At 44.0% G+C, this 12,192-nt stretch overlaps 1 protein-coding gene across 4 annotated transcripts in view; it reads left to right on the top strand.

The window, feature by feature from the left end:
• NRBP1 (nuclear receptor binding protein 1) overlaps positions 1-12,192 on the top strand; it is a 1,787,342-nt gene that overhangs the window by 1,164,646 nt on the left and 610,504 nt on the right. For all 4 annotated transcript variants that reach the window (XM_044061499.1, XM_044061500.1, XM_044061497.1 and 1 more), the window contains one exon: positions 10,247-10,345. In XM_044061499.1, coding sequence (XP_043917434.1) covers positions 10,247-10,345 — 99 coding nt within the window. The remainder of the gene's footprint in view (positions 1-10,246; positions 10,346-12,192) is intronic.

Below are 12,192 nucleotides of genomic sequence, written 5' to 3'. Positions count from 1 at the left end.
CCTAGACCCACACAAGTGGCAATTAAATCACAACACCTTCAACCTCGTAACCCAGAAATGGGGTACCCCAAAGGTGGACCTATTTGCCTCCCACAACCACCACCATCTCTGCAAATTCTTTACCAGGGGATCCTCACAGCAAGGCCTGGAAACTGGATGCCCTATCCTTCCAATGGATAAACCTCTCGATCTATGCATTTCCCCCTTTACCTCTTCTTCCAAGGGTGTTACTCAAAAAAAGGTGGAAAGGCCAAGGGCAATCCTGATTTTCCCAGACTGGCCACGCCAACACTGGTGCCCACTGCTGCGCAATCTGTCACCGTTGCCTCCATGGCACCTCCCTCAGATTCCAACTCTCCTGACCCATCAGAAGGGAGAGTTCTTGCATCCGCAATTGCAGACCATGAACCTGGCAGCCTGGCTTATTTCTTCACCTCTCCTCCAGTGGCCAGCCTAAGCAAGCAAGTCCTGGACATTGTACGTGAAGCCAGATGACCCAGCACTAGAAAATCCTATGCTGACAAGTGGAAAAGGTATTGCTTCTGGATCCAGGATAAAGGAGCTGAACCAGCATAGCCCTTCTTACCTGTCATCCTGGATTACCTAGCAGACCTGCTTCACAGGGGCCTGTCCTTCTCTGCTATTAAAATCCATGCTTCTGCCATCTCTGCTCATTACAGCATAGAGCCACACCTCTTTTCACCCCCCCCTCATCAAGCAGTTCCTTAGAGGGGCTAACAACTTAAGGCCACCCAGAAGAGCCCCTACCCCTGCTTAGGACCTTAACTTTGTGTTGGAAAAGCTTATGCTACCCCCCTTTGAGCTTATAGCTTCAGCAGAGTTAAAATTCCTCTCTTGGAAAACAGCCTTGCTTCTGGCCATCACTTCAGCTAATAGTGTCTGAGCTTCAAGCACTCATGGCTGTGGAACCCTTCATCATTTTTTCATGTTGACAGGGTCTCCCTCAGGACTAAGCCAACTTTCATGCCTAAAGTGGTGTCCAGTGTGGATCTCAATTAATCTATTCATTTGCCCTCCTTTTTCCCTAAACCTCAAAATAAGGGATAAAGGATCCTGCACTCTTTAGATGTGCACAGACGGCTCAGATTCTGCCTGGATAGGACTTAAGCCCTTTAGGAAATCTGACCAGTTACTAGTCAGCTTTGCAGCAGGGGCAGAGTGCAAGGCCATATCAAAACAAACCATTTCCAAATGGATAGCACACTGTATCCATTTCTGTTACAAACACCACGGGAAACCACCCCCACAAGGGTTCAGAACACATTCCACTAGGGCAACTTCCACCTCTGCAGCTTTCCTCAGAGAGGTCCCTACCAGTGGCATCCTGGAGGCTGCAACATGGAGTTCTGTTCATACCTTCACCAAGGCAGTCCCACCTGCCTATCTTTTCCAAATCCAGGGCAGGCTTTGCACCCACAGTCCTGCAGGGCATACTAGCCAGCCCCAACTCTTCTTGACTGCCGCCACACGTTTCTTCAGCTTTGGGAATCAACCCAAATGTGATGACTGCAACAGTGAAACATGAAGAACATAGTACAGTTGTGCACACTTACCATAAATGTAGATGTTAGTGTATTCACTGTGGTAGTCCTGGTTTCCCACCCTCCATCTCCCTTGTCTCTCTCTTCCTCACTTCTTACAGTGCTATTTGGTATTTACTTTCTACTGGTGGTGTTTTTCCACCATAACCTGGCTCCCTTTTTTTGGGGCTCCTGACATTTGGGGCAAGAAAACTGATGTAATGGCGTCGGCTGCCTGTTTTTTATACCACTGATGACCTGACGTCTGTCCTGGAACGACAGCAACTGATGCAGAAATACTAAGCCTCTGGTATTCAGGCTGACTGAGGGCTATCCCTGGCAGGATAACCCAAGTGTGATGACTGCAACAGTGAATACACCCGAACATCTACATTTATGGTAAGTGTACACGACTGTACTTTGTTTCATTACCTGTCAGGGATTTTCCTGGTTTGGAAGTCCCTTCCTCCCTTTTCAGGCATTCCTCAACCTCCTGTGGAGCAGCTTTCTCATTTCCCAGAAGTTCTACAGTCTCTTTTTTTTTTTTAATCAGGGCACCTTTCAACCTGTTCCTCCCACCTGGATGGGGAAAGGGGTTTTACTCTGAAATGTTTTTCATTCCCTGAAAGGAGGATGCATGGAGACCAATTGTGGATTTTTCCCTGCTCAGCACCTTTCTTAAGGTCTCAACTTTTCATATGTTATCCCTTCACACTTTGATGCCTCTTCTGTTTTCTGAGGTCTTTCTGGTGTTTTAGAGCTCAAGGATTTGTACTTTCACACCTCCATTCATCCTCTTCTGGAAATGTTTGTTTCTCTGTCTCTTCCTAACATTTTCAGTTCTCTGCTTTGCCCTCTGGCATCTCTACTGCCCCACAGGTATTCACTAAATGCCTTCCTCCTGCCATTTTTTTGCAGGCTTCGAGATGTACATTTTTTTTCTCTATCTAGACTATGTGCTTGTTCAAGCTCCTCCTCCCAGCAGTCTACTACAGGACTTCCAGTTTACCACTTGTTACACAGTCTAGGTTTCACCCTAAACCTCCAGAAATCAGTTCTGACACCTTCCCAGGATAAGGTTTTCCTCAGATGCTGGCTTCAGACATTTCCAATGCTAACATCTCTTCCTTCCTCCAAGGTTCCGTCTCTGATAGCATTTTTCCAATTTCTTCCTCTGTCACAGCCAGGGAATTTCTCAGGGTTCTGGGATTTATGGCCTGTACAATTCCCAATGCTCCCCCTTGCTAGTTTCCTTATGAGGAAACTTTAGTGGTACCCCACAGTGTATCTTTAACATTGCCTCTGCCTGGAGTCCCCTGTACCTTTTCTTCCTTGTTTCAAGCTCAACTTCAGTGGTGAATTCATCAACTTTATCTCAATCCAGGGCTTAATTTTCAAGCTCCAGTTCCCACTCAGGAGCTTTTCATGGATGCTTCATACAGGGGTTATGGTGGCTCCTGTGACCCCTAAAGATCCAGGGTGTCTGGTGGTCTCATCAGAGGTCAGGCCATATCATAATAAAAAGAGATGAAGGTTCTGTTCCTGGCTCAGCAAGCTTTTCATTCCCTCTTTCATCCTGGGTCCCTCAAGATTTCCACAGACAAACACGGTGATGTGGTACGTCAGTAAGCAAGGGGACACATGGTTCTGTCGTTTTTGCAGACTCGCTCTTCAGTTCTGGGAAACTAGTCATCTAGTATCAAATGACTCTTTAAGACGCTTACATTCCCTCATAGCACAATATTCTGGCAGACTCTCTAATCATGAATCATGAATGGATGCTTCACAGAGGTGTTTTCTTGTACATCATCGGTGGGTTACTGCTCAGGTAGCTTTTTTGCTTGCCCTCTTAACAGCTTCCACTGTTCTGTTCTAGTCCCAAGTCCATAGACATGGAAAGTGGACAACCCTTTCTTTTCTTTGAAAGGTGATATTTCTGTACATCTTTCTACCCACTTCCTTTGTTGCCATGAGTTCTGTGCAAGATCAAGGAGTACTCTCCCAGGTTCTTGCTGATGACACCATTTTGGCCCAGACCATATTGGTTCCCCTTTCTTTCTCACTTAGCCAGGAGCAATCACCATAAGTTACCTCACTGGTTGTATCTTTCTCACACAGGATAAGGGGCTCTTATCCATCCTCACCTGTCTGCCTTTCAAATAACACTGTGGGTGATGGTGTTTTTATCCCTTTTAGACACCTGTCTTCTGAGGATATGCACTGGGATTTTCAGAAGGTCGGAAAACACACTACCAGGAAGTCATAGGGTCCAAATGAAAAAGATTTTCGGTGTGGTGCCCCTCTCGCCATCAGGATCCTCTATTAATGGAGGCCTGTCTGTTTCTCTCTCATTTTTCTGATATACTGCATGATGGGTTGGCATATTCTTCAGTGAAAGCTCACCTGTCAGCAATTTCTGCACGTCTGTCCTTGAATACACCTCAGGCCTGTCAGTTTGAGGTCAGATAATTCCTTAAAGGCATCCTTCATATCAGGAACCCCAAGAAAGCCTATTCCACCTTCCTGGGACCTCAGTTTTGTACTTCAGAAATTGACCCAAGCTCCTTTTGAGCCTGTTTCTTCAGCTTCCATGCAGCATTGTACTTACAAGACTGTTCTGCTTTTGGCTTTTCCTTTAGCCAAGAGGATGTCTGAACTTCAGGCTGTCATGGCCATTCCTTCTCTTTTAGCTTTTCATACAGACAGCGTGTCTGTTCGCACTGATCCTTCTTTTATGTCCAAGGTGGTCAGTGAGTTGTCCTTTAATCAGTCTGTTCATTTTCCTTCCTTTTTTCCTTCTTTGCAGTCTGCCAGTGAGAGGGTTCTTCACACACTGGATATGCATAGACAGCTCAGATATTACTTAGACAAAGCTAAAGTTGTTCACAAATCTCAATAGTATTTTGCTTTTCATTCCAGATCTATGGATTTGGCTGTTTCTAAGCAAACAATCTCTTCCTGGATTTCTAAAGCCATTTCCTTCTGTTATTCATTTCATGGCAAATGTCTCTTGTCTGTAAAGGCACATTATACTAGGGCAGTTGCTTCCTTTGGTGATTTTTATCAAGGGTCTGGATACCAATTCTGTCCTTGAGGCTACTACTTGGTCCCCTGTTCATATGTTCACTAAACATTACAAGTTGTATGTTATTTCTAGTGCTAAAGCAGGTTACTGCAGCAGTGATGTGGAAGGACATAGTACAGTTGTGCAAAATTTTAACAGTAGATGTCCTTCTCTTCACTGGTGCAGTATTCTCCCTCACTCTTTCCCCCTCTGTTCTGACTCTTGCCCTGGATTCTCTTTTATTTCTGGTCGAGGGAGCCCATCTCCCTTCCATCTCTATTTTTCTTTCTGGATGCATATGTTCCTCCTTGCCCCTGAGGGTTTTCTGTTTCTTGTGGGCTTTTCAGTTCTAAGTGTTTGTATCTGTATGTCACCTTTATGCCCTACATTTTGCACGGGGAGCATACATGTGACATAGTGTCTATAAGAGCTGAAGGCTTCGGTATAATGGCTGGAAGTTGGGCTGTCCTTGGCAGGTGATCCCTTAGGTGAAGAATACTGCAACAGTGAAGAGAAGGACATGTACTATTATGGTAAGATTTTACACAACTGTACTATGTCCTTCAATGTCATTGTTGCAGTATTCTTCAACTTTGAGCACTGCTATTGATACAGTTAACCACAGATCCAACTTGGTAATACAGCCAGCCCATGCCAGAAGATTTCAAGGACAGGTTCTTTGATTCCTGCTTTGATATAAATTTTCTGTTTGGACCACAGGCAGCTATCCTATTCAGAACCTTACAGGGGCAAGGTAAAACCATGAAAGACTGCAAATAAAAACCTGAAAGGGACCCCAGATACGGGATGCCTACCTTCACAGATAAGCCACTGTGACTTAACTTTCCAGTGACCCCCCCCCCCCCCCCCGTCCATTCCTTACCCTCTCAAAAAGGTTAATTCAGTCCCTGTCAAGCTGGGATAAGATTACCACAAATCCGTGGGTATTTTCCATCATAAAAAGGGTTATGCCATGTCATGTTAAGAACTTTTCCCTTAAAAGGCATTCCAGCTTCATCCCATATTGGTTAAGTCTTCTTCCTCTCAACCTCCTTGAACTGCAGTCCCAAGACCCAGTCGAAGCAGTGCTTCTCTAATTTGTGAGATGAGAATTTTACTCCAGAGGTTTCAAGGAAAGGAGGACAGTGGTGACCCATACTTGGATCTCTGTCTGCTCAATACTTTTCTCAAGGTTCCAACTTTTAGAATGCTTTCCCTTCAGACCCTCCTTCCTTTTTTCCTCCCACAGGTTCTAGTTCTACTTCTAGTTTCCTTGGAGGTGAAGGATGCCTAACTGCATTTCCCCTTGCGCCCTTCCTCCAGGAAATTCCTGAGGTTCTGTACTGGCTTATCTCACTTTCAGTTTACTGCTTTGCCTTTTGGACTGTCTACATCTCCCTGCATGTTCACAAAGTACTTATTGCCTGTTATAGCCTTTTTACAGGACTCGGGGAAATTAAAATAGTTCCCTCCCTAGACAATTTGCTTATCCAGGCCTCTTTGCGTGCAGTCTTACTGCAACATCTCCGATTCACACTCAACTTCATGCAGTTGGGATTCATGGTCATTTTTTAAAAAAATCTTCTTCCAGCTTACATGTGGCCTAGGTTTCTTTGGTTGCAGGCTGGACACCAAAAAGATACAAACCTTTTGCCTCATGAAGAGGTTCGGAACCTCCCAGTTTACTTACAGACCCTAACCTCCCTCAAAGGCTTGTTCAGCTCAGGAGATTTAAAGAGCACTAGAATTCATGGCAGCAACCATACCTATGCTTCGTTTAGCCAGGTTGCATATGAAGAAAATTCAGTGGTACCTGAAATGTATGGTGTACACACACACACACCCTGTACCCACACATCCCCTCATACCTTGTCTCATGAAGGACCTGGAAACAATGATTCCTATCATTCCTTGCCTAAGGACAGAGTTCCTTTGGTGGACAGAGGCCTGCAACCACAACAAGGGACTCTTCCACTCTACCCCCTGCTGCCCAAACCATAACAGACGCATCAGACTATGCATAGGAGGCTCACATGGCAGGGGAGTGCATTCAGGGCAAATGGAACCCAAAGCAAATGCACCTGCATATCATTCAAAAAGAAATGTTAGCTGTGCAGAATGCTCTGACAGCCTTCAAGGGCCTTATTCTTCCAGGACAACTGTTGGTAAAGACAGACAACACCACAGTTATGTGGTACATAAACAAGCAGGGTAGACCCCATTCCTACCCACTCTGCAGACTAGCCATGGCTTTGTGGAACACAGCCTTGAACAACCAAGTGCACTTACAAGCTCAATTCCCGCCAGGCAAACTAAATTCACTTGCAGATGACTTAAGCAGAAATCTCATGGAAACTGGAACCCAAAATATTCAAGCTTTTGGGGAACAGGCAGGGGCACCAGAGGGTGGACCTTTTTGCCTCCCCTCAGAACTATCAATTGAGCAAATATTGCACCAGAACTCCCCACAGCCAAGCTTGGAAAGTGGATGCCCTGTCCTTCATCTGGGAAAGCCTCTCAGTCTATGCCTTTCCCCCCTCTGCCACTCCTCTCAAAGGTTCTACTGAAAGTCAAACAAGGCAAGCCAAGGACAATCCTGATTGCGCCAGACTGGCCACACCAGCGCTGATACCCTATTTTGCACAGTGTGATAGTACTACAACCATGGCACTTGCCTCAGATGACTACTCTGCTGTCCCAGCAGGCAGGCCAGATTCTGCACCCACAGCTACAGACCCTGAACCTTGCAGCCTGGCTAATCCCCTGAATTCAACACCAGCAAACCTCAGTAAGCAGGTGTTGGATGTCATTCTTGAGGCAAGGAGGCATAGTACTAGAAAATCCTATTCGGAAAAATGGAAAAGATACTGTTCCTGGAGCTAGTCTCAGGGAATGGGCACAACTGTGCCCAGTTTACCTTGTATACTAGATTACTTAACAGAAATGCTCCACAAAAGCCTATCTTTTTCTTCAATTGTGATCTATGTCTCTGCCATCTCAGCTCATTATAATACTAAGCCACCCCTCTTCTTTCATCCTCTGGTAAAACAGTTGCTGACAGCAGCCAAAAATTTAAGACACCCCCCCTCCCAAGGAGAGCTCCCACTACAGCCTAGAACCTTAACTTTGCATTAGAAAAGCTCACATTTCTGCCCTTTGAATGTTAAAATTCCTCTCATGGAAGACAGCTTTACTTCTAGCCATCACTTCAGCAAGAAGAGTGTCTGAATTGCAGCCTCTTATGGCAGTAGAACCCTTCATTGTCTTCCATGCAGGCAGGGTTTCCCTCAGGACTAACCCATCCTTTATGCCCAAGGTGGTGTGTAGTGTGGCTTTAAACCAGTCCATTCATTTGCCAACCTTTTTTTTAATCCTCAGAATAAAGCGGAAAGGATCCTGCTTTCCCTGGACGTGCACAGGCAGCTTAGGTTCTATCTGGACAGGACTAAACCTCTCAGAAAATCTGACCAGCTGCTAGTCAGCTTTGCTGCAGGGGCAGATGAGAAGGCCATTTCAAAGCAAACCATTTCTAAATGGATAGCGCACACTATCCATTTCTGGTAGAAACACCATGGGAACCCCCCCCCCCTCCCCAGGGGATCAGAACTCATTCCACTAGTGCTACATCTACCTCTACAGCATTTCTCATGGGAGTTCCTAAGAGGGACATCCTGGAAGCTGCAACTTGGAGCTCTGTACACACTTTCTCCAAGCGCTACCACTTGGCTATATTTTCTAAATCCAGAGCTGGATTTACCACAGCAGTCTTACAGGGCCTGATTGCCAGCCCTAATGCTTCATAACTACCTCCACCCTTCCTTAGCTTTGGGAATCAACCCAAATGTGATGACTGCAACAGTGAAACATGAAGAACATAGTACAGTTGTGTACACTTACCATAAATGTAGATGTTTGAGTGTTTTCACTGTTGCAGCCCTGGCTACCCTCCCTCCAGCCCCCCTGACTTCTCTTGATTTCTTTCCTGTCCTTTTTGTCTGGCATATCTTATATCATCGGTGTTTGTTTTTTGCTGGGGGTATTACATAGCATGTAATTGCTTCCTATTTTGGGGGCAGCTGACATCTGGGGCAAGAAAAACTGATGTAATGGCATCGGCTGCATGTTTTATACCCCTGATGAACTGACGCCATGGAAGAAGCGACAGCATCCGACTCAGAAATCCCAAGACTCTGGTATTCAGGCTGGCTGAGGGCTACCTGCAGGCAGATAACCCAAATGTGATGACTGCAACAGTGAATACACTCAGAACATCTACATTTATGGTAAGTGTACACAGCTGTACTTTTCACATCATCTCGAATTGCGATTGCAAGGTGCTATAGTATTTAAGGTAAACGGCTATGGACAGATTAACTCCAGTAGAGGTGACTTATTTCCCACAGTCTTTATTTTCAAACTACATAATTCCACATAGGTCATGAAACAAGACCAAAGCTGCAAGTTGCACTCAAAATACAGTTGTGGCTTAGTTATTTGAAACTAATCGATGGATTAAACTGTAGTTTGTATCAAAACAACATTTTGCAATTTAATAGCTTCATTGCTGTTCAGTGAATTTATATAAATGTATGTAATTATTGGCTTTCACAGTACATTTTCTGTTCGTCATGATTTGTCCGGTTTTGTCCTCCCTTAGACTTCTCAGGATTTAGAATGTATTTAAAAAGTTTAACTTTCCTCAAGTAAGTGTGTGTGTGTGTGTGTGTGTGTGTGTGTGTGTGTGTGTGTGTGTGTGTGTGTGTGTGTGTGTGTGTGTGTGTGTGTATAATATACACACAAGCACCACTTGGTTTTTCTCTTTTTTTGAAAACATTATTCCATTGCTCAAATTCTCATATTGTGGAAGACATTTGGGATGTTTAGATGTAGTAGGTGAAGTATTTTGTAAATATGCACTTGTTAATCAAAGATTAGAATTTATGGTAAAACTCCGTCAATGAGAATTGTATGCATGTATGTCAAGTATGGTAATTTATGAAATAGTTTGTCAAAATGCAAATGATAACTTGTGCAAACTAAAAGGAGGGGTTAAATTATGAATCCAAGAACAGTTTTCAGACATGAACAAAAAGCTGATTAACACTCTTGTAGTTCGTACACGACTCACATGCAAGCAGCGTTAATTACTTTATAATTTTACTAGTGTGGTTTTAGAAGCTAAATTTATTTTGAAGTTTAGAACTTTAAAACCTGTGGGTTTAAGCAATAAATTGGAATAAAATTAAATTTTGTTTTTTAATTTATTTTTAGTAAACAAGACTCAGCTTTAAATCATGCTGAATATTTGTTTAATTTTTGACTTGTTTGCTTGATTAATTGGATAATATATTTATTGTATGGATGTATATAAACTTCATTGTGAATGTAGTTCTTTTTGTTTACCATTGAAGGTGTTTTTCCGCTAGCTACCATTTTTATTTGAAACAGATGTCCATCTTCAGCAGAAATCTGATATTATGAAAGTAGACTGCAGTATTTTATTCGAACATCTTCCTCTTTGGCGAGTTTGTACACAACTGGTACTTCACACTAGTTGTTGAAAATTAATTCACCATGCTGAATTATGCATTATTGATGAGAGGATTTTACAAGCTGCATTTAACTTTTTATTTATTTATAGATGGCTGTATTGGAGATTCAAGGCAATGGAGAATCCTCTTATGTGTCTCAGGAAGCAATTAATAATGCCATTCTTTTACTTGATGACCCTTTACAAAGAGTAAGTATTACACCAGTGGAAGGTATACTGTAAGTGGAGACACTGGAACTTCTTTTGAGTAGTACTCAGAATTCTTAACATGTTAGCACCTGTATTACAATATGTAATTAGAATGCCTTTTAGAACACTAGTTTCAGCATTGCTTGATGCTGTAAGATATAATTTGTCTGACAAGCTGAAACTTGGAAAGCTTTTAAACATTACTAAATTAGACAAATAGTTTGGATTAGTTCAAGAACTTATCCCACTTGAATGAAGAGTGATATTTTTATTAATTAAAATCTTTATGCAAACATTGAATTCATAATGTGTCTGCATTACCAAAGAACTGCATAGCTGCACATAGGATCATAAGAGGTTACTAGGCTCTAATGACCCTGGGGCCCTACAAGCCTAGCCAAGAGTTTATCTCCAAAAAAGAAACCTCAGTCAGCACCTGTCGCCCCTGTCAATGAGGGACAAAGGTGGAACCCCTGGGACAAATTTATGGATCTGAAGTAGTTTTTCATTTGGTCTTCAACCGTATCTGATCTGAGCCGGCAACTTTACTAGCATCTGCTCCAAGCTTCTCCCCTTACCCATAATAACCTCCACTTCCCTCCAACCACCAGATTTTGTTTGCCGTGAATAGCTAAAGCATTGTGATCTCCAGAGCTCCAGGTTGTAAGGGGGTTAAAAACTTTAAAATATCTCTTTTTTTGTCTTTAAAGTTTAGGTAGAGATAGTGTAGGTTCTCCTTTCTCCTCCCCTTGCTTGGTGCGTCAAGTTTCTATTTTTTTTTTTTTTTTTACAGTTGTTATTAGTTTAGAGTAGTTGTGTGTGTTTTGCTTCCCCTGTGTGTGAGTGTGGTGAGTGGGTGTTTTTCAGTAAGAAAGAAATAACATTCTTTTTTCAGTTATTCTTTCTTTTGATACCATGGCTGATGGTGCATCTTTTGAATATAGGCTTGAGTGTGGCCATAAGTTATCCCCTTTAGATGGCCACACACTGTGTGTTATGTGCTTGGGTGTGGCCCATCTGAGCACAGACTGCACTAAATATGCAGGTTTCAACCTGCACGCCATTAAAGACAGGAAGGCCAAGTTGGCCCTGAAAGGCTTTCTTCCCCCTTCTGAGACAGATGCCTCATCTTCGGCTTCAGTCGCAGCGGCTGCTGTGGCCACTTCTCCTTCTCTTCCCTTGGCTTCTCCTCCCTCCCAGGCTGGGACTCAACTTCCTGTGCAAAACCTGTGGAAGCAGAGTGGAAAATGGGCAGAGAGAAGGGAGAGAGAGTTGAAGTCGAGGGAAAAACATGAGGTCTCTGGTCCTCCCTTCACCAGTCAAGACTCTAAGGATCTGTGACTTCCCTCGGCTTCGATCTCCGAGGTTCTCCCCAGAGCTGGAGGAGACAGCCTCAGCTTCTAGGGCCTCTGTGCCCCGACCTGCAAGGTCAGAGTCTGTGGTCTCGTGGAGGTCCACCCCGTCTTTCTGAAGATGATATGGATAAAATGATGAGGAGGTTCATTTATACTCCGATCCAGATGGGGGTCTTGCCAGCCCCCTCTCCCTCAGGAGGGGAAAGCTCGCTTCCTTTTTTCTAACAGATAGCTCCTCCTCCGATCCGTCTTTTAGGTTCGGAGTATTCTGATCCGAGGATGGATTTTATTCAGGGATCAGTGCCGATGGTACCTGCTTCCTCAATGCCGACAGCTGCCTGGAGCGTGTCGGATCTGACCAGCTCAGATCTGAGCCACTCTCGGAGCTGGAGCTTCGGTGTCTGATCTGAGGGAGTGGACCTTTTTTCATCGGCTCTGCCTTTGTCGGGCCATGTTCCCTCCCTTGGAGCTCCGTCTACTTTGGGCCTGGCT

The sequence above is a fragment of the Protopterus annectens genome, chromosome 2.part0 (genome assembly GCF_019279795.1).
Source record: "Protopterus annectens isolate FY-2018-M chromosome 2.part0, PAN1.0, whole genome shotgun sequence".
Taxonomy (NCBI): Eukaryota; Metazoa; Chordata; order Ceratodontiformes; family Protopteridae; genus Protopterus; species Protopterus annectens.
Note: the sequence above shows the minus strand (reverse complement) of the source record. Positions and strands in the feature narration are given on the sequence as shown.